Raw genomic sequence first — 23,188 nt, forward strand, 5'->3', positions numbered from 1 at the left:
TCGGCGACCAAACTTTTAGTCGCCTAAAGTCCCACATTTTTAGCTACTAAAATTTTAGTCGGCAAAGAGTTTTTCTTTTGGCTACTAAAAATTTAGTCGCCGAAAGTCCCATATCTTTGGCTACTAAATTTTTAGTCGACAAAGAGTTTCTCTTTTGGCTACTAAATATTTGGTCACCTAAAGTTTTACATTTTTTGCTACTAAAATTTTAGTCGGCAAAAGTGTTTTTATCCTTTAGTTTTTTGTTTTTAGCTACGAAATATTTTAGTTACCAAATGTTTGATTTTCTTTTGGCTACTAAACTTTTAGTTGCCAAATGTCTATTTTTTTTTTTTTTTTTTGGCTACTAAACTTTTAGTCGCCAAATGTATTTTTTTTTTTTTTTTACTACTAAACTTTTAGTTGCCAAATGTCTTCTTTTTTTTTTTTTGCTACAAAACTTTTAGTCGCCGAATATCTTTTCCCAATTTCTTTTTAGCTACAAATTGTTTAGTCGCCAAAAACATGATATTATGTTTTATTGCAAAATTATAATTTCTCCACAACCTGTCTATATTCAATGCAACCTGTAATACGTATATAAACAAAATGATACATACTATCAATCATTCCATAATCTGCATCCATATACCAAAAATAAATAACTTTAAATGTCAAAGTCCATACAAATCAACTATTGTCCAAACTAAAATAATAATTCCATACAAAATATATCATACAAAAATCAAAGCCATCCGTATACAAAAAATACATTTTCTACCAAGCAAAATTTCTATTTGGCATGGTACAAATTACCATCGTAATCTGTACGACGACAAAATGTGATATATATACCACGACAAAAGTTTTCTATAGACCATGACAAAACGTCCTATAAGTACGCTGACAAATGGTATATATGTACCATGACAGAAGGTGATCTATGTACCACGACAGTCATTATCTGCTGATTTTCAAAAGTTTTTTGTATTAGTAATAATGAACTACACAAAAGTTGAGGACGACAAAAGTATTATATTAGTTCTACACAAAAGTGAAAATTCTTCTCCATACACCAATATGGATTATCCACAAGTCCATGCAACAAAGCCATCTACAAAGAAAAACAAAAAAACGAAACATTAGAATTGGTTACAAAATATCAATTCAGTCAGCCATATGGAACATGTTCTAACATGCATTTAAGGTAGAACAATCGAGAAATGTCTTCTTGGAAATAAAATAAAGTATATATATATATATATGTATCATGCAATATTTATTCCAACCAACTGCACAAACAATGTAATATGTAATTTTTTCGTCCTATAAATATAAAAAGGCAATTATTAGAATACGTAGATGTTATTTTCATAAAGTTGTCGCTCTTTAAACTAAGTGTTGCGAGTTTTTCGACTAAGTGTAAGACGTATTCGGGGGCTGTTATGAATTTTCACCCTTGGAAAACTCTTTTTCGAGTAAGTTTAGGGCGTATTCGGCTCTAACTCCCAACCTACGGGTCTGAATTACGTTCCGTCAATTCTCACAAGTCCTATTTGTCATGGCGAAGCTATCCGTGTGAGCCACACGGTCGTTGGGGGGCTGTTTTGAATTTTCGCCCCTGAAACGCCCCTTTTCGACTAAGTTTAGGGCGTATTCGGCTCTAACTCCCAACCTACGGGTCCAGATTACATTCCGTCAGTTGTCACAAGTCCTATTTGTCATGGGGGAACTGTCCACGTGAGTCACACGGTGGTTCGGGAGCTGTTTAAAATTTTCATCCCCAAAACGCCTTTTTTCTACTAAGTTTAAGGTGCATTCGGCTCTAACACCCAACCTACGGGTCTGAATTATGTTCTGTCAGTTCTCACAAGTCCTATTTGTCATGGGAAAGCTATCCATGAGAGTCACACGGTCGTTCGGAGGTTGTTTTGAATTTTCGCCCCCGAAAAGCTCTTTTTCAAGTAAGTTTGAGGCATATTCGGCTTTAACTCTCTACCTACGGGTCTGAATTACGTTCCGTCAGTTCTCACAAGTCCTATTTGTCATGGAGAAGCTATCCATGAGAGCCACATGGTCGTTCGGGGGATATTTTGAATTTCTGCCCCCGAAACGCCCTTTTTCGACTAAGTTTAGGGAGTATTCGGCTCTAACTCGCAACCTACGGGTCCAGATTACGTTCCGTTAGTTGTCACAAGTCCTATTTGTCATGGGGGAACAATTCGTGTGAGTCACACGGTGGTTCGGGGGCTGTTTAGAATTTTCGCCCACGAAACGCCTTTTTTCGACTAAGTTTAGGGCGTATTCAGCTCTAACTTCCAACCTACGGGTTCGAATTACGTTCCGTCAGTTCTCACAAGTCCTATTTGTCATGGTGAAGCTATCCACGTGAACCACATGGTCGTTCGGGACTGTTTTGAATTTTCGCCCCCGAAACGCCCTTTTTCGACTACGTTTAGGGCGTATTCAGCTCCAACTCCCAACCTAGGGGTCCGAATTACGTTTCGTCAGTTCTCCTAAGTCCTATTTGTCATGGCGAAGCTATCCGTGTGCGCCACACAGTCGTTCATTGGCTGTTATGAATTTTTACCCCCGAAAAACTCTTTTTCGACTAAGTTTAAGGCGTATTCCGTTCTAACTCTCTACTTACGGGTCCGAATTACGTTCCATCAGTTGTCACAAGTCTTATTTGTCATGGGGAAGCTGTCCGTGAGAGTCACATGGTCGTTCGGGGGCTATTCAGCATTTTCTCCCCCGAAACGCCCTTTTTCGACTAAGTTTAGGACATATTCGGCTCTAACTCTCTACCTATGGGTCCGAATTACAGTCTGTCAGTTGTCACAAGTCGTATTTGTCATGGGGAAGCTGTCTGTGACAGTCATATGGTCGTTCGGGAGCTGTTTGGAATTTTCGCCCCCGAAACGCCCTTTTTCGACTAACTTTAGGACATATTCGGCTCCAACTCTCTACCTACGGGTCCGAATTACATTCCGTCAGTTGTCACAGGTCCTATTTGTTATGGGGAAACTTTCCGTGTGAGCCACACGGTAGTTCGGGGGCTTTTTTGAATATTCGCCCCCGGAACGCCTTTTTTCGACTAAGTTTAAGGCATATTCGGCTCTAACTCCCAACCTACGAGTCTGAATTACATTTCGTCTATTGTCACAGGTCCTATTTGTCATGGAGAAGCTGTCCGTGATAGCCATACTGTGGTTCGGGGGTTGTTTTGAATTTTCGACCCCGAAACGCCATTTTTCGACTAAGTTTAAGTTGTTTTCGGCTCTAACTCTCAACCTATGGGTCTAAATTACATTACGTCTATTGTCACAAGTCCTAATTGTCATGGGAAAGCTGTCCTTGACAACCATATGGTGGTTCAGGAGCTGTTTTAAATTTTCGCCCCTGGAACGTCCTTTTTCGACTAAGTTTAAAGCATTTTTGGCTCTAACTCCCAACCTACGGGTTCGAATTACTTTCCGTCAGTTGTCACAAGTCCTATTTGCCAAGGGGAAGCTGCCCGTGAGAGACACACGGTGGTTCGGCTCTAACTCCCAACCTACCGGTCGGAATTACTAGCACAGCTTGTACAACAAATTGTGAAGATTTATGTTAAACCATATATAGTTGAATTTTGAAAAAGATTAAGAAGGAGTCCATGACACAAAGATGAACATAAACTTTGAATAAAAAACGTGAACCACCACCTAGAGTAACAGATGGACAGCAAGATGAGCAAAAGAATGCTTATTAATTGAGTTCTAAAAAATTGGAAAGAAGATGCTTAAATAGTTACTACAAATATATCCACTGCCCATGTCAAACTAATTTTATTATTCATGAGGCACTAAGGAACACTTTAATCATAACATAATAATGAAGCACTCAAGTAATCTTCTCCAAGTAGTTGGGATTTCTGCTTGTGTCTATTTATGAAAATGTTTTGAATTTTAGTAAACAAAATTAGACCAATGTTATTGCCCATCAAAATTAGAAGTAGAGTCTACTCATTAGAAGTATACCTCATATCCTATCCAAGCAACTAAAGCAATCACTATTCCTGCTAATGCATTTGAGAACTTTCTATAAATATCCAACTTGACACAACTCCTCTTCGCCTGGATAGAGAGAAAAATATCATTATACAAACTCTATGAGAATGAAAATAGTAAAGTTGCTCTAATGGAAAAATAATTTAATGTTACAACTAATCAATTTCCCAAATTCTACCTATCCCCATAAAAATGGTACTAAAGAAGCCCTCTTGATGATGTTAACAAAGCTTTATTTTGTCTCGTGATTCCTTCTGCAAATATAGTGTGATGGTTAACATCTATATTTAGCAGGCTACTGTTTCAACTAGAAAAGTTTAAAATTTTACACTTAATAATGGGGAACTTGAAGGCATATTGGATGAGGACATATTTGTAAGATCCTGAAAATGAACAAGGGAAAGTACCAAAGCAGCGCATGTAAATGCTAGTCATATCCATTAATCAATGGGAGCCAAATCAAATGATATAGAAAATATATAATTGTCAATACAACTTTTTAAAGAAAAAAAGTAGTCTCAAACTCCCAAAACTTGTTCAAGTGCTGCTACCTAGAAAAGACAAGAACAAGACCTTTAAGAACAAGTGAGACAAACTCCCAAAACTTGATTGGCTCCATATTAGTTACAAAATATGCTTGCAAAACCAGCATGATATTGTAAGGCATGAAGTTGCAGATGATATTTTTCCCTTTATTAAAATTGTTACTCTTAAAAATTTCATACTAAAAAGACAATAAGGTCTAATGTTTGATGAATTTTTTTAATCGTCCAAATACATATTTTATTAAGTCAAATAGATAACTATTTCTTTGATTATCTTGATGGTATTGCCCACTACAAATTGACATAATCAAAACTCTTTTTAATTTTATTCTACAAGGTAATCACAAGTAAATACTTCTTTAAGTATTATTTGCCATGCATATTAATCTATTTCAAGGGTTCCTCATAGCCTTAAATTCTTTGGCATGTCCATCAAATTTCAAGAAACTATAAACAAAAGGAGTAGGATACAGAAAATTGAAACACATGTTAGACTGACATATTTGTTCATCCAATTGTTCCCATTCTAATTCGTAATCCTTCTTTTCACCAACTTTTCTTACGTAGAGTATTTGGATCGTGAACTTGTAATATTATTTAAAGATGGTGATGTATTTTATAGTTGTCTTTGTATTCTCCCATGTATTAATCAAGAGTTGATAGAACAAAGCCAAAACTTGATTATCTCACATTCAATATAGAAAAGCAGTATAGTTGAAGAAAAAAAACTACTTACACCAAATAAAATAAATTGAGGTAAGCAATTCTACTCCAAATTTGGGTAATCAATTCAATCAAATGCCCAATTCTTCCAACCATACCAAACCACTAACCAACATATCAATAGATGAAAATTTACGGTTAGAAATATTCAAGACGTATACGTAATGATGGAAACAAAATTGGGTCAAGTTGATCAAAGAGACATATTTTTAAAGTTGAAATAACATATAACTTGATCAAATCAGCAAAATCATTGCTCAAACTAAATAACAGATAAGTTGATCAAACTATAGTGGTTCATAGAGTCCTATGGATTGAGTAAAAATAAACTCCAAGAAAAAATACAACACAAAGCAACATTTTCCAGTGGCATTGCTACAGATTTAATGTGACAACCCTCACCTCTGATTAGTGCTAATCTGTGATTAAGCATGATAAGTAACTGATTAAGCTGAAATTCTGAACTGATTGCCAGAGTGTATTGCATTAGTTGCATTTCTATCTATTTGTCATTAAATGATCTGTTCATGTTTTAATTTCGAACTGCGAATTGAAGGCTTTATCGGCGGCCGAATCAGAGATTGATTAGTGTTTTGTGCTAATTAGAATTTATGTGATTTTATGGTCGGTTTAATTAAAAATTGATTTGGAATGATTAAATTAGATTAAATAAAGTTGTATTACATTGGTTTGAATTTGTTACCTTATTGCCACTTAATGGACAATTCTAGGCCATTGTTTATTCTCCTCGATATATGTTGGCATCATTTTCATCCATCTTCCTAGACCAAACCGTGTGAGAGAGGGAGTTAGGAGAATTGAGTTCTTCAACAAGACTTAGTTTGGAGACTTAGAAGAATTGAAGAGGTTTTGCAAAATTGAGCTAGAATACCTAGAGTTCAAGACCTAAGGTAGGGGATTCATCCTTTGATTATGTATTTAAGTTGTTACATGCATGGTCTACGGTGAAATTAGTGATTTGAGTCAAGAATTGAATTGAAGAGTTGAATTGTGAGCTAATTCATGCATGCATGTACGTATTCTTGCATTTTGAGGTTGTTTTCATGGAAACTCTTACATGCATGTTCATGTTTTTGTTATAGTCCATGAATTCCCCATAGTTTTGAGCTTAATCTTGTATGTGATCAAGTTTTAGAGCACCAGAATTCATAAGATCTCTTGCATGTTATGTTCTTGTTTAGTTCATGAGAGTTTCTTTGAAATTGCGTTCAATTGACTTACCTTTGGACTTGATTTTACAAAAATTGATCTTCAAAACTTGTTGTTCTATGAGTTTCCATGTATTTTCTAGAAAATTGGCCCAAAAGGTTGAGTTTTGATAAGTTTAATTCTTGGTTTGAGCTTTGGAGGCAAATCTGAAAAACCCAGATTTTGCCTTCCACGCTCGAGCGACCATCTTTTGTTCAAAGCTCTGCTCGATCGACGGAATGCTAGCTCGAGCGTAGATTGCAAGCTCTCAGGTTTTTGGTGCACGCAGACGCACGCTCAAGCAAGGGAACCTACGCTCGAGCGGGGACTGTGTCTCATGCTCAAGCGAGTGTTGAGCGAGTGTTGAGCGAGCATCGAGCGAGGATTTTCAACATCCAGCACTTTTTGCATTTTTTACAGACCGCTCGAGCGAGGAAGTCCACGCTTGAGCGACCCCACTGTTTTAACAAGCTCGCTCGAGCGAAAAAAGCCACGCTCGAGCGAGACTCCTGTTTTCTGAAAATTTTGAAAGTGTTTTAAAGTGCATCTTTGCATCCTCATTCCATCCTAGGCATTCCTATGCTAGTTTAAGGCATCTTAATGAGGATAATGTTATAGAACCACACCAAGTCAAGATAGGGGCTAAGATGTTAATCCCAAGTGTGTAACTTAGTGTGTGTTCGTTCTGTTACTGTGTAGGGTTGGCATTCAAGGACGCTCGTTAACCTATCTGTAGCCCAGTACTCTGTGAGTAACAATGTTGTAAAGATATGTTCTATGATGATTATTTTCTAAACAATTAACCGTACTGTTTTCTGAAGTGATACTGTTTACTGAATGAATGATGTCCTATTGATGAACTGTACTCGTGGTATCCATAGCAACTTATTGTTACTGTACTGCTACTATCATAGAGATCTCTGTCGGTTCCAATACTTGGAACCAATACTGTATACTGTTATGATGGCCATCAACTGACTGTTCGGTCTGTTAAGACCTACTGTACTATTTTGCTATTGGATGTACCACATATGACTGCTGTGGTCTCTAAGTGACTAATATGACTGTTTTATTACTGAAAAGACATTCATTCTTAACCTCTTTACACAGCTGTTATTCCCTGGGCTTTAGCTCACTGTTTATATTTATATGTAGGTGTACAGGCACCAGATCGATGCTAGGAGCATCAGGTTAAGCCCTAGTTTTGTCAAGCCAACCATTGTGCTTCACTGCGAGGTTCCAAGTCTGTCCAAGCTAAGGCTATTTTGGGGTGTCCCAAATTCACCCTTATTGTCTCTATTTTGTAATAGATGTTTAAGACTTTCTGACTGTACAGTTATGTTAAAGGGATTTGGTCCCTGACGGGGATGTTTGTGTATATGTTGCATGTACATATGTTTTGGTTATCAATGTGGCATGTTTATGAAAAAGTCTTTTTACCTTCAGATTTTTCACAGCTCATTGGACATCTTTTATTTACTGTTTTGGCTTCCGCCAGCCCCTTACTCTGTATTACTGTCATTACTATTAAGCAGACCTTTGGTAATCACGGACTACTAGCCGGTTACGATGCTTAAACCCATAAGGGCGGGTTTGGGTCGTGACATTTAAGCTAATCAAACAGACTACAACTGTGGTATTATTCTTCTCTATCAAATCCATAACACAAAACTCAAACCCATAAAACAAAAATCAAACCCATTTTGGACATGAAGAATTTCATAATTTCATAAAAATCAAACACTTCAACCAATGAGCCCTTAACCGAAATCAATACAAAAATAAACTAAAAAAGCATATAAACCCTAGATTAAGTGTGAGAAATGGGGAAATAGGGGAAGGGAGAGAGAGAGAGAGAGGGAACCCAAGAGATGGCTTGATAGAGAAAGAGAGAACCAGATCGTAACACCCAAGAGAGGACCGAACAGAGAGAGACAGAAACAAACCTGTGATTTGCAGCAGTGTTGGTGGTGATTTCGGTGTCGGCGGTGGTGGTGGTGACGTGCGATGGTGGAGATGGACGGTGGCCATCGATGATGGTAGTGACAATCGGTGGTGAGCGGGCCTCTGGTTTGCGGTGAGTGGTCTGTGTTTGTGAGACAAAATAGATTCAAAAAATATGTGTGAAACAGGAGGGCGCGCCAATTCATAAGCTTCCTTCTAATTTTTTTTTTTTTGCCTACTTTTAGCGACTAAATTCTGTTTAGTCGGCAAATAAATGTCTATTTGTCTAATTTGGCTACTAATTATTCTTTTTGTTGGAAAACACTAACCATACAACGACTAAATTATTTTTGTCACTGATAGTTTAGTAAATAAGCCTATCTTTTGGCAACTAAAATTTTTTTGGTCGCCAAAAGGCTATATACGTCGACTAAAATCAAAATTAGTAGCCAAAAAAATAGACAAACGCCTACTAAAACCTTTTTAGTCGCCTATTTACATGAATTTTAGCGACTAAATTTTTTTTTAGTCACCAATAACTAATATATGGCTACTAAAAAATTTTAGTAGCTAAAATACTAACTATTGGCGACCAAAAGGGAGATTAGTCGGTAAAGGTCTGACTTTTGGCGACTAAAAAGGTTTTAGTCGCCAAATTTGGTCGCTGAAGGTGCAAATTGTTGTAGTGACAGTAGATGGATGTAACTTGATTTAAAGTATAAAAGGTTGACTGTTATAATTAAAAGTAAAAAACTAAAATGAGATTTTGGTTAAAGTAAGATTGCCTATTATGATTAAAAGTGAACAGCCTAAAGCGAAGATTTGATAAAAGTGCAAGGGTCTTAAATGTAAATTATCCAAAATATAATTCAACTAATTACACTTTTCAAGGCATATGTCAATAGAAACTAAGACAAATAAAATAAAAATAAATCAAAACTCACAAATGAAAGTAAAAATCTCCTAACGATTTATCATTTTAATAAATTTATTAGTATCATTATTAGTATTAAATAATCATTTTATAAACACAAAATATTTATAAAAAAATCAAAATTTTCTTATTATTAAAAGGAGAGCTAATATTTAAATAAAATAATAAAAAAATTCTAAAACTTTATGAATAAATAAGTCCAATTAATAAGATATATCCGAGTTCTTATTTTTTTAATAAATATCTCCGATTAATTCAACAAGAAGATCAAGAAAAGCAATCAAAAATAAAAAAGAAGATTCAAAAGGAAGATGAAGACAATGATGATGATGATTAAGATGACAAATTTGATGTGAACAAAGAAATCGGTCGGTGCTCTGATTTCTAAGAATTTTTTATTTAATCAATATTTAGCATTCTGTTGAAATATAGGACTTTTTTTCTTTGATTTTGATTGTTGATGATGGTTGAAATTGAAGACTTCAAACCCACCATCATCGCCTTCCTCGATGAGCTCGTGATTGAATCATTCTGTAGATTTGTTGTGGAGAGAATGATTTACTGTGGATTGGCCATTGGTGATATGCATTCTGATACTACTTTGATACGAAATCATAAATCCTTCTGATACAGAGTGCACCATTTGTAAGATGACTCTTAATACAAAGACAATGCACAAGATGTAGTATTGAAAGGCTATAATAATACATTGATAAACAATTAATTATACACTCATTGGTGAGAACAATAAGATTAATTCCTTTTATATAATCAACAACTTTTTAGAAAAATATTACTAATTCATTCTCTCATTCAGATTCAGAAATTACTTCTAACTCACTATTAAAAGTTCTCCCACCCGTTGTTCCCCTCGTTGGCATTGGATTTGTGGAGGCAAATGGACTGTGGGGGACTGTTAGAGTGTCTCCATCTCCTTCCAACATTTGTACCACAACTTTCATCGATGGTCGGTCCACTGGGTACCATTGTATGCACCAAAGTCCCACAATTGTTAGTTTCCTTATAATTTTCGCATCCCCGTCTTCCTCAATTTGTATTCCTAGATCTTCTCCTTGATCCAAACGTTTGTATATCCAGTCTGGAAAATAACACTCACTCGTGTTTTGTGTTACCGTATTTTGCCTCCCTCCAACCATATCTAGCAACAACATCCCAAAACTATAAACATCTGATTTGTATGACACATTCCCAAAGTTCCTGGAGAACACTTCGGGTGCAATGTAGCCCAAAGTCCCTCTAGCAGCAGTCATGGATACAGCACTTTGTTCCTTTGAACACAATTTTGCTAGACCAAAATCAGAGAGCTTTGGGTTAAACTTGTTGTCCAACAAGATGTTGTGAGGCTTAATATCAAAGTGCAAGATTCGTTGATCACACCCGAGGTGAAGATATTCAATTCCTTTAGCTATACCAAGAGCAATGTCTTCCAGTTTCTTCCAACCAAGTGAACGCTTTTGTTGATCAGAGGCTATAAACTTTTCAAGTGAATTGTTTGGCAAGAACTCGTAAAGCAAAGCTCTTCTGAATCCATCAGCACAATATCCCACCAAGCGAACCACATTGATATGGTGGATTTTACCCATTGTTTGCACTTCATTGATGAACTCATCTCCATTTCCTTTCATATTGTTGAGGATCTTGACCGCGACATAAACATCATTGGAAAGCTTTCCTTTGTACACTATTCCATAACCTCCTTGGCCTACTTTGTCCTCAAATTGATTTGTTATTTTCTTGATATCTGCATAAGAGTATCTTGCAGGCTTGAGAGCTTTGTGATCCTCCAAAAATTTGTCAATCTTTACTTGATCCGCTTTCTTCATTTTGTTTGATCTGTAGACATGATATATTGCAATGACAACTACAAGAAGAAGAGTCGGACCTAGGACTTCCCCTGCAATCATAATAGACCATGTTAGTAAATTTCTACCTCTTCATTGACAATTGAATTATGATAGAATGGACCACTTCACCTGCAATCTTTAGTTTCGGCAATGCACCTGTAAAAGTTTGAAGATTTCTTAAAATACATATATATAAATATAATTAAAAAATTTTACTGTAGATTCATAATAAACTAAGTAAAAGAAACTGACATGATATAATCAGATATCCAAATAGGGTTAAACCTTCTCGTATACTAGTCTAACTATGTCAGCAATTAATATAGGCTTAAATCAAGTTTGGATCTCAACATATGCTCCATTGGGTGCACAACTTCTAATAAAAAACCACACAACCTAATCTATATGGCAAGACTTTATCATCCTCACACAATCAACAAGACTAAGTAATTCAACAGATCAAAACAAAATAAAACAAGAGCATTGAAGCTAAAATGATCTTGTATCACAAGGGTGTCAGATTAAATTTTTTTATTTGGATGACGTGTCATGGTGTATGCTTTTTGCAGATGATATCGTGCTAGTGGATGAGACTAGAGAAGGAGTTAACATAAAGTTGGAGATTTGGAGAAAAGTTCTTGAATATAAAGGATTCCAGATAAGTAGAACTAAGACAGAGTATATACAGTGTAAATTTAGTAACAGTAACAATGAAAGTGGAGGAGAAGTGAAGATTGAGAACCAAGAACTGCCTAAGAGTGAACATTTTCGTTATTTAGGTTCGATTATTACAACAATGGGGGAGATTGATGCGGATGTGGCCCATAAGATTAAGGTGGGATGGTGTAAGTAGAGAAGTGTGTCTGGGATACTGTGCGATAAACGAATACCCACTACACTAAAAGGTAAGTTCTGTAGAATGGCTATTAGACCAGCGATGTTGTATGGGATAGAGTGTTGGGCAACCAAGAAACATGTAGATAAGATCATTGTGGCTGAGATGAGGATGTTAAAGTAGATGTGTGACAAGACTAGACAAGACAGAATTAAGAATGAGTGTATTCAAGAATTGGTCGGAGTAGCACCGATAGAAGATAAGTTGAGAGAGAATCGATTGAGATGGTTTGGTCATATTCAACGGAGACCAACAGAGGCAGTAGTAAAGAGATACGATACTGTAACGGTATATGGAAGTGTTAGGAGACGAGGTATTCCTAAATTAACGTTGGCTAGCGTTGTAATTAGAGATATTGATCTACTTAATTTGACTAACGAAATGGCCTTTGATAGGGCCGCGTAGAGAAGAATGATTCATGTAGCCGACCCCATTTGATGGGACTTAAGGTTTAGTTTGGTTTGGTTTGGATATACTATTGAGTTGTAAATAGGTAAACAAAATCTAAACCATTAATTTGTAAAATTACCGACGTTGCGCACATCCGAAACTCGGATTGGATTTCCAGTTAAATTGTCCAAACTGGAGAGAACCTCGGCCCGGATTTCAATTCAAAATTGTTGTGGAAGACAACATCATCAGTGTAAAGCCAACGCAATAATTACAGATGAGATAAGATGGTAAACAAAATATAAGAAACTAGCTAGAGTAGAGGTGTACCCATAGATGGTTGTCTGGGCTTGTCAAAGCATTCAGTTGATCCATTTAATAATAATTGACTGTCGCTGCCACTGTTGTTGTTGTTGCTGTTGTTGTTATTCTTCAATCTACAATACTTGCCTTGTGCTTCACAGTCCCCACATACCGGTTTACTCCATTGCAATCGAAAACCATCAATTATGTCTTGAGCTTGTACGTCAACTGGAAGTGAGATGCTATACATCTTTGTGCAAGATAAAGCCGGCTTCATCTGAGATTGAATGGCATAAACTTGGTGACTCTGGTCACTAAGGCAAGCAATCCGAATCACACCATCGAAAATTAGATCCTGTGTCCGGGAACAATTGACGAAGCTAAGGTCGTAGTACCAGCCGTGATATTCTGGGAAGGGAGAGGCAGATAAGTTGAAGTTTTGAAGCTGTCGCGGGAGGCAGCGATTGGGGTCAGATATATCTATGGTCTGAGATTTGTAGTCAATATTGTTAACAAAAACATTAACAGAAAATGGAAGCTGGAGGAGTGGGTATTTGGAATGAGGAATGCAAGAAAGATCAAAGCCAGGATGATACCCACAGTGCTCGGGCTGTTTCCCTATGAGCCTGAAAGGGAATCGGATTTCAGGGCCGTGATGCTCTCTGCACCTTGTTGGTAAGCACTCAAGATCTTGTTCTTCTGCTCCTCCTCCGAGCCCAACTGTAGCTGCTGCAGCCATCGGTACGAATAATAGGACTATGAGCAACAGAATTCCATGGAAAATGGCCATCTTAATTAATGGCTAATATTTGATACTCTGAAACAAAATCCCAACTACTCTGCCAAGTGTGTTGTTGGTTTTGTGGTGGAAGAATTTGTTAATAGCGTTGGAGTTGGGTGAGACAACTTCTGTACCGAGAGGAAGAAAAAAAAAAAAAAAAAAAAACTAATTTATCAACCATATTAAGGGGTGGTTTGAAATGTTTTAAATAAATATATTTTTTAAATTTTTTTTATAAAAATTGGGTAGAAAATTAAGGAAAGTAATTAAAAAAGTAGAGATGAAATATTGATTAATGTGACCTAAATAAATATATATATGTAAAAAAAAATATACTTTTTTAGTTCTTCCCAAACGCCTACTAAATATTTAAAAAATATATTTATAAATCACAATCATCCATGCTAAAAACCTATCTCATTTCCAAGTAAAATTCAAGACACTTCTTCAAATTCATAGCATTTTACATTAAAAAAAAAAAAAATTATGGATTACAATCTCATTTCTTTTTCTTTCTAAAATCTGCCTCAATTTTTTTCAATTTTCAGATCCATCTAGGATAAAAAGATTTAAAGAATAAAAACAACTGAAAAAATTTAGAAAAACTTCAACAAAAAAAAAAATTTAATAATTCAAAAGTCAAAAGAGCTAACTTTTTTTTTTTTTTTACTCTTTTGTTTTGGGCAAATTCCGTACATTTTGCCTGCGTGTTATTTTAGTCATTACATTTTCAATTGACACAATTTGAATCATTAATTTTAAATTTTATGTCAATTTGATCTAATTGATAATATTGTTAGTGTTTTTGACTGAAAATAATCATTAATGAGTAATGTTAGGGATATATATTTTTTTACCAAACAAATAACCAATTTATTCAGTAGAAAATTTGGGACTTATAGCATTTTCTATTATTAAATTCGTTGAGGTTAGTTCATTAAGGTTAGTAAATTTATAATTGTACTCTAAAAAATATAATACGTGCCACTTATATGTATATTTTTCATAAAAAAAGTTAAGAGTTGTAATTAATTTGATCAAATTGAAACAAAATCATAAATTTAGGATCAAAATTGAATCAATTGAAATTATAAAGATTAAAATGACACCAGAAGGCTTTTTTTTTAGGGTAAATTGCCAACATTCCCCTTGAGATTTGACTAAAATACAAATTTTCCCTTGAAGTTTAAGAAATTACATCTCGTCTCCTGAGATTTATATTTGCATAATAAATTATCTCTTGAAGTTTATATTTATGTAACAAAATTTATTATATAAATATAAATCTCATGGAATAATTTATAATTTTTTAAATCTCACGAATGAATTTGAATTTTAGTCAAATCTTAAGAGGCGCCGATAATTTGCCTTTCAGAAATGCGCCGGACCCCCAGCAAATGCCACCCCCACCGACCCCCCAGTGCCACGTGGCACTGCGGGATTGGAAGAAAGAAAAAAAAAAAAAAAAAGAAAATAGAAAGCTGGCCAATAAAGGCCCGTCACGTCACTGGGGTCGACCCCCAGTGGGGTCTGTAGCAGCACTGTTTGCCTTTTTAAAAGAAATTTCCAAATCTGTCTAATCAAGTACAACTAAAAGTATAAAATATTTTTTAACTAATGCCCAGCCACATATTCCTGTACATATTTTTATTTATTTATTTTATTTTTTGCAATTTTTTTTCTAAAGTAGACTTGACTTCAACTCCCGCATGGTAATAGTTTGACGAGTCTGGCATCTGTTACTTGGAGAGGTTATTTAGCCTCCGTTTGGAAAGTGGATTGACTTTTTGATTTTTTAATTTTTTTGATTATTTAAACTTGGGCACAAAAGTTTAATTTGAGAAGGATTTTTTGATTTTTTAGTTTTTTTGATTTTTTTTGTGAGAGAAAAGTGTAATGATTATGGGTTGGATGTGATGTTTTGTCTGTCGTGGCTCAAAGAGCCAAAAGAGCCCAAATGAGCTCTTAGTGTTTTGAGAAGTTAGTAAAAAATTAATTTATTAATTTTTTTAGTGATTTTTTTAACAAAAAATTAGATTATTTTGAATAAAAAAATTAATTTTTTTAACTAAAAAAACTGAAAAGTCAAAAAGTGACTTTTCTAGTGTGTTCCCAAAAGACCAGTGATTCTGGTCACGCTCACGTGATATTTCAGAGGTGTTTTGATTGGTAAAAAACATAAGATTCTTAATTCAATGATAAGAGACTACTAATTTTGGAGCTCTAAAAAGACTACTAATGACATGACACTCAATAAAAAAGGAAAAAAATACAACACCAAAGTCAAAACATCAAATCATTCCTGGTGAGGCCCACTACCACATCATTAGTAATAGCACTAATTAGTGTTCTCACTCATTTTCCTTCTATATTAAGTGATTGAAAATTAATAAATGACATGATATTAGTGATTGGTGAGCGGTACAAACAATCAGCACTAAATAATTTTGCCGGTTACTTGACTTTGTTTTCTGACGTGCTAAATTTAACATTTCGTGGATTGGTGGCTGGGGTTTGTGGGCAAGTGTTCACATCCTCTGTAGTTTTTTCCAGTAAAAAGGAAGGATCACCGAAGCTAGAGAGGGTGGTGGTTAGAGAGCTGGTTCCAAGTAGGAACCGACCCAATTATGATTGGATATAATTAAAATGCTGAACAATATCTTTACTTAATCCTCCACTTTCTTCTCTTTTTCCAAAAAATCTTTTATGTTATCCAAGGCATCTATGGTTGACACTAGGTATGAAAAATTAATTTCTTTTGTTATATTTTATCCAAATTTTTTAATTTGCATAGTTCCCATGTTTTATAGATATAGGAGAGTGGCCACTTAATTTTTTTTTACAAACTCCTGGCCACTGAAAATTTTAAAAAAAAAAAAAAATGTATAAGGAGAGTGAGTTCATATAATTTAGAGATAATTATTTACTAATATTATTATAATAAAAAGGCTTTTTAAAATCATAAGAATGGCGATAGTCCTCTCTCACCTTCCCTCAGTCCATTTGCTGGGAGTTAAGTATGATCTAGTAATGAGAATCAAATTAAAATTTTATAATGAGATAAAATTTTAATAAAAAAATGTAATGATATCTAAAGGAAAATTTGAGATGCTACTAACAACATTTGTTTGGTTATGATTCATTAGGGTGCTTTAATTATGACAAAGTGGCTTAATTATGAGACATGTGTATCAAGACTAAAAATTATCATAACTTATATATAATGATAATATAACCCTAAAAAATGAGAAATGTATTATAGAATTGCTCTGGCTAATTTAAATCTAGGTAAATCACAAACACCTTTTTGCTTAAAATATGACTTGTCCACTATGATTCTAGAAATTACATTCCAGCCCTTAAAATTTTTAATTTTATAACAAACGGTTCATTTTATTAATAACTCATCAAGTCAATTAATAGTTTTTAATGATGAAAGAAATTTACTTCAATTAATAATGCAGTTAATTTTATCATTGTATAGGATAGTAATTAGAAATTTTAATTTTTCAATTAATTCTGTTAAATAGAGTTTTTTGACAAGGAAATATTTGTAAATTTTCAAACTATAAGGGCTGAAAAAATCTAGAATTCCCTAGATGTTGATTTGTAATTATGTATCAATTTTAAGCAGTAAACAACAATCCAATCAAACAATTAAGACAAATCGACACAACGATTTTACGTAAAAAAATCACAATTGGAGGGCCTCCAATTGTGATAAAAAAAAACACTGGTAAAAGCCACAAAACAATCCACTAAGAAGACATAAAGGAATTACACAAGTGTACTCTCAATTATCTAGCGAATTCATGCTCAAATCGAACCAACCCCTATGTGCCTCTTCCAGCCTCGTTTTCACCCCGGAATTGTCTTACCCAATGTTGAATTCACAACGCCAATGTCGAATCACAACGATGAGCCACTCTAGAATCCACCCAAGTTTCAGCCTCGAATTCCCCGGAATCCACCGAAGAACACACACTCTCTTTTGTATAGACTAAACAAACAATCCTTTGATGTAAATTTCTTAAACTATGAGTTGAATACTCAATTAAACATCAAAGAAACCAAGCAAAATAGCCCCAGATATAAACCCTAATATCCAAGAAGAAGATCTAGAAGGCGTAACCCTAAAAACTGATTTAAACATGTACTTATAGAAAACAGGGGCTGCGACGGTTGCTCGAGCGAAGACTCTCTCGCACGAGTAAGGAACCAAATACGCGCATTTTCCTTAAGTGGCGTCGCTCAAGCCAAGCTTCCTTCGTTCTAGCGTACAATCTTCCTTTTCAGATTTTTTGCAGACAAACACAACTTTTGGGACCAAGGATTCTTCGCTCGAGCGCACACTCCTTCGCTCGAGCGACCAAACAACTTCGAATGTATTTTTACATTTTGCTTCGAGGGCGCTGCCCTGGACCCGGCAAGGGGCGCTGCCTCCTGGACCCCCGCGAGCTAACCAGGCAGGTCGATCCCCAACATAGTTAGCGAAGTGGGAAACATGAAAGAATTAACTACTGAAGCATCTCTGCAAGGCATAATTCGGGTTGGATTCGCATTTAAAAACTCATAGCCTCACTGAAATGAAAGTTGAACAAAATTACAACTGAAAAAAGTTTTGTCAAACGGGATTGCCAAGAATAAAAACCTAATAAGAACAATCCGTATTTTAAACAAATCTTAAGGGGTGCATTTGTAATTTACTCTTTAAATTTGATTAATTTATATAATGTAGCTTATGGTATTGGTTATGACCCATCATGGTTATTCTTTTGGTTATGATAAAAAAAAATATATTTGGTTATATGTTAAGTATTGTTTGATTATGATCTATTTTCATGTTTATTATGATTCATTATAATATCGATTATAACTAATTGTGATTACTATCAAGGGATATTTGATTTGGACCTATTGTATTCTTTTTAGTTATAACTTAAAGTAATTTAGGGCCTGTTTAAAAATAGACTATTTTAATTAGTTATTTAATTTTTTACAAAAAAAAAATATATATATATATATAAAATAAAAAATGATATGATTGAATTTTTTTTTCATTAACTATTTTAACTTGGGATGAGTTACTTGACCTTATCCCAGATATTTACCGTATTAACACTACAAATTATGATACAATAATGTTTCGTAGCTCGATTTTTGCGTGGCTCGAGTGGCCCGACTTTTCACTTTCAACCTTTCTCCCTTTGTCTCCTTGCTCTGTTTCTTCTCTTCTTCTTCTTTTGTTCATCTCTTTCTCTCCTTCAACAGTTTACGATGATAATTGGAGAGCTTTCCTAGATTGGCACTATATTTTAGTTGTTCATCTCTCCATTGATTTGTTCATGTCTTTATTGAAAGAACTATTGATCAACAGATTTGTTCATCTCTCTCCATTGAAAGAGAGCTGATCTAGTCAATATATTTTCATCTCTCTCCAAACTCTCTGAACAAATCAAAATTGTTGTTCATCTCCCAAATTGGCAAAAAACATTGAAGATTAGTTTACGATTAATCAATTGGAGAGCTAACAAATCAAAAAATTGGTAAAGCTAACAAATCAAACCCAAAACCAACCAAATCTGGAAAAGCTAACAAACCAAACCCAAAAATCTGGGAAAAGAGATCAAACCCAAATCAGTCAAACCCAAAAATCAAAATCAAAACCAATAAGCCACAGACCAAATCATACAAAATCAATCAAACCCAAAATAGAGGGGGAAGAGAAGGAGCTCGCCTTGCCTCGTCGTAGACTCCGACGGTGATCCGGATTGTGGGTGTCGAAGAAGGGAAAGGAGAAGGAGGCTTTTGGAGTAGAGAAGAGAGAGAGAGAGAGAGAGAGCCAAATCAAACCCAAATCAAAAATATGGGAAAGCTAACAAATCACCCTCCTCTGTCTTGTCCTTCTCTTCTTGTATCTTCCTCCTCCTTCTATCTCCTTCTCCTGTCTGTTCAGAGACAAAACACAAGAGAAGAGAAAAAAAAAAGAGAAAAAAAAAACCTACCCAAAACGACGTTGTTTTAGGTAGTCGAGCCATTCGGGCCGAATCGTTTCAAGCTACGAAACATTGTTGATTATGATAACATTCACGCACATTCAAAGAAAGAAAAAAAAAATTAATAATAATGATTGATGTGAAGGCATTGAATAATTTTTCTACAACTTGGGCAGTATCCACGAAAGCATCTTCAACGATGGTTACTAATAGGGCAAATTACATATACCTCCCTCGAGGTTCAGTTAAATTATAGATATCTTCTGAGGTTTCAGAAATTACAGATATCCCCTTAAGGTTTATATTTTCATAACAAATTGCCCCCTGAGATTTGTATTTTCATAACAATTTGCTTCCTAATTTGTTATGCAAATATAACCTTCAGGGGGTATCGGTAATTTCTCAAACCTCAGGGGGCTATCTGTAATTTTACTAAACCTTGAGAGGGGTATATATAATTTGCCCTTACTAATACTATAATACTATTTACTATTATTATAATTTGATAATGAATAGTAATAATTTATCAAATTATAGTAATGATGCTTTAATAGTACACATGTTATTTTAACAAATCTCAACTAACTTTCTCCTTAAGTTTGTAGGTGTTGTTTAGATATAGATTTTTTAATGATTTTTTTTTTTGTAGTTTATTTTTTTGTATTTTGTGACCTTTTTTAATCTGTTTGTAAAAAAAATAATATATTTATATTATACATGACTAGACAAATATAAAAAATGAAAAAGAAATTGATCTTGGAGGTTAATGAACAAAAATGAAAAAGAAATTGCCAATTTATATTTCACTTGTGTTTTTATTTAATTTTTATTTTTTTTAATGAACAAAATAGCACACTTGGATTATTTTGGAGGTTGATTACTGAACAAGATCTCAGCCGTTGGATTGTTATTAATCAACGGTTGAGATCAATCCTCTAGAATGATCTACTCAAATCTGAAGACAAACCTCTCTGCCGACATTTCCTCTCTCTATGTCTCTACGTCTCTATCCTTTCATCTCTCTTATCACTCTCTTTATCACTGTTGCCTCTATCTCTCTCACTCTCACCATCTTCATCTCTCACTCTAGTTCTCAACTTCTTTATCACTCTATTCAAATCAGTGAAGATCAGAGAGAGAGAGCTTTGAATCAACTTCATCTTCGTCTTGGATCGATGAGCTTCGAATCAACTTCATCTTCAGATCGATGAGAAATCGATGTTTCTTTTCATTTTCTCTCATCCACCTCCTCTCTTTCTCTCATCCACACTCATTGATTCTCTTTCTCTCATCCACCCACCTTCTTCTCTCTCTTTTTCTCTCTCTCTCTCTCTCTCTCTCTCTCTCTCTCTCTCTCTCTCTCTCTCTCTCCAGAACCACCACCAGATCATTCATCTATCCCTATCTCTCGAAGCCCTAACCCCCATTCACCTATCCTTCGAAGCCCTAAACCCCATCTTCAACCCTCTTCTTCAACCCCCAATGTTCACATTCCTTCAAATTGGTTTTCTGATGGAGAAAATGAATATTAGAGAAATTTGAATAAATTCGGCTTTCAAATTCAAATACTTTTCTTCTAAAATTCATTTGAGATTATTTGAGAAATTCATTTGAGATTATTTCTGTTGGTATTTTTGAAGATGACATTCCTGTTGGTATTTTTCTTGTTAGTATTTTTGTTGATATTTTTCATTTGAGAATGTCTGTTGATATTCTTGTTAATTATTTGAAAATGATATTGCTGAAATTTGGTATTTTTTGAAGATGATTAATTTGGTATTGCTGAAATTTGGTATTGTTGATTATTTGAAGATGATATTGCTGAAGATGATTAATTTGGTATTATTGAAATTTGGTGACTTTTGTATTGGTGAAATTTGTCTGGGAAAGGCACAAATTAGTGAATTTGGTATTTTTTTTTTTAGACACGTCCTGAAGTAATTGGTGAATTCTGTTTTAAACAAAATGGCAAATTTCGTTTTTTTTTTTTTTTTTGTAAAAAAAAAAACTTCAAACATTCTGAAAATGTCCTAACTGAAAGGAAAGAAAGGAAAGAAGAAAGCAATTCAGCTTGCTTGTTTCCATTTTTCAAAAAACACTTTTCAGAAAATTTTACTTTCTTATTTTTTGTGTTTTTTTGTTTTTACTGATTTTTTTAATATTTTAAGTAATTTTTTTACTTTTTAGACACACATAACATAAATACACCTAAAAAGTAAAAAAAATTGTAAAAAAAATCATTTAAAAATTCACTAAATACCAAAAATATAAAAAAAATACAAGAATTCGGTACATTTTTTTGTATTTTTATGTATTTATTAAAATATTTTTTCACAAATTTTTTACTTTTTAGATAGATCTAAGTAAGGTGCATCTAAAAAAATTAAAAAAAAATGTTTAAAATTTTAAAAATATTCACTAAAAAAAAAATACGAAAACTAAAAAATTCAATTTTTAAAAAACTTAATATAGAAAATTTAAACTAAACACACTTATTAGTTTTTGGGTGACTTAGACCATCTCCAACGCTTCATCAAACTTGGCATCAGATTTAAATTTTGGTGAAAAAGTGGTTTTTTGGTGCTCCAATGGTTTCACCAAATCAATATCTAATCAAGAATTCACCAAAAGTTTCACCAAAATGAGAACAGACTCCAGATTTCACCATTACACTATGGGTTACCGTTGGAGGAGACCAACCGGTGGATCGGTTCTCTTGCAAATATTTTGGTTCAAACAGGTCTAAATGTTCAAAGAGGTAAAAAAAAATAAAATACACTAACCGGTCAATCGACCGGTCGATCCCTACTTTGATGACAACTATTAAAGCCATCTGTATTAGATTAAAAAAATAATTCTTTTTTTATTTAAATTTAATAAAAAATTTAGTGAATTGTTGGAGATATTCTTAACAGATTTTTGACACATTATTCGACAATTGTCAAACTTGACAGCTGGTATAGCATGTTAGAGAAGCTATTTTTTACTAAACTATTATATTATGACTTTGACAACTGTTTTAACAATACATCGGAGTTGCTTTTGGGTCTTCTGCCCTCTTCTTTGACTTGTCTAATTGGAACGAGACTTCAATCAATTAACAATAATTAATGATTGATGTGAAGCCATTGAATAATTTTTCTACAACTTGGGCAGGAGGTGTGTATCCACGAAGTAAGGTTTGCGTCTTCTTCACGCTTCTCTGACTTGTCTAAAGGAGACTTCATATAATTTTAGCAGATTAAAAAATAAATAAATAAAATAAAATAACGTCTCAATCATTTGAGATGTTTTAAATAAGTATATTTTTTAAATTTTTATAAAAAATATATAGAAAATATATATATATATATATATATTGATAGATGTGATTTAAAAAAGATAAAAAATGTGCATTTATTTTGTTTTTGGGATGCCAAACCAAATATTCAGTTTATTTGGTTTTGATTTTCAAAAAAATAATTTTTAGAAAGTTTTACTTTTTTATTTTTCATATTTTAATATTTTCAATAAATTTTTTTTAATATTTTAAACAATCTTTTTAAATTTTTAAATACACTTAATATAAATACACT

At 34.0% G+C, this 23,188-nt stretch overlaps 2 protein-coding genes across 6 annotated transcripts in view; one reads left to right on the forward strand and one right to left on the reverse strand.

Annotated features, from left to right (window-relative positions):
• The window catches only part of LOC114272435 (uncharacterized), a 313,860-nt gene that overhangs the window by 56,510 nt on the left and 234,162 nt on the right, over positions 1-23,188 (forward strand). The window lies entirely within an intron of this gene.
• LOC145796828 (rust resistance kinase Lr10-like) lies at positions 10,072-13,716 on the reverse strand. Its single transcript, XM_082882108.1, has 3 exons — positions 12,864-13,716; positions 11,378-11,404; positions 10,072-11,298 (listed from the first exon to the last, which is right to left on the reverse strand). Exons 1-3 carry the CDS (start codon positions 13,624-13,626, stop codon positions 10,193-10,195), a joined length of 1,896 nt encoding a protein of 631 aa, XP_082738234.1. The 5' UTR covers positions 13,627-13,716; the 3' UTR covers positions 10,072-10,192.

The sequence above is a fragment of the Camellia sinensis genome, chromosome 8, assembly GCF_055761805.1.
Source record: "Camellia sinensis isolate YWXY chromosome 8, ASM5576180v1, whole genome shotgun sequence".
Classification (NCBI taxonomy): Eukaryota; Viridiplantae; Streptophyta; class Magnoliopsida; order Ericales; family Theaceae; genus Camellia; species Camellia sinensis.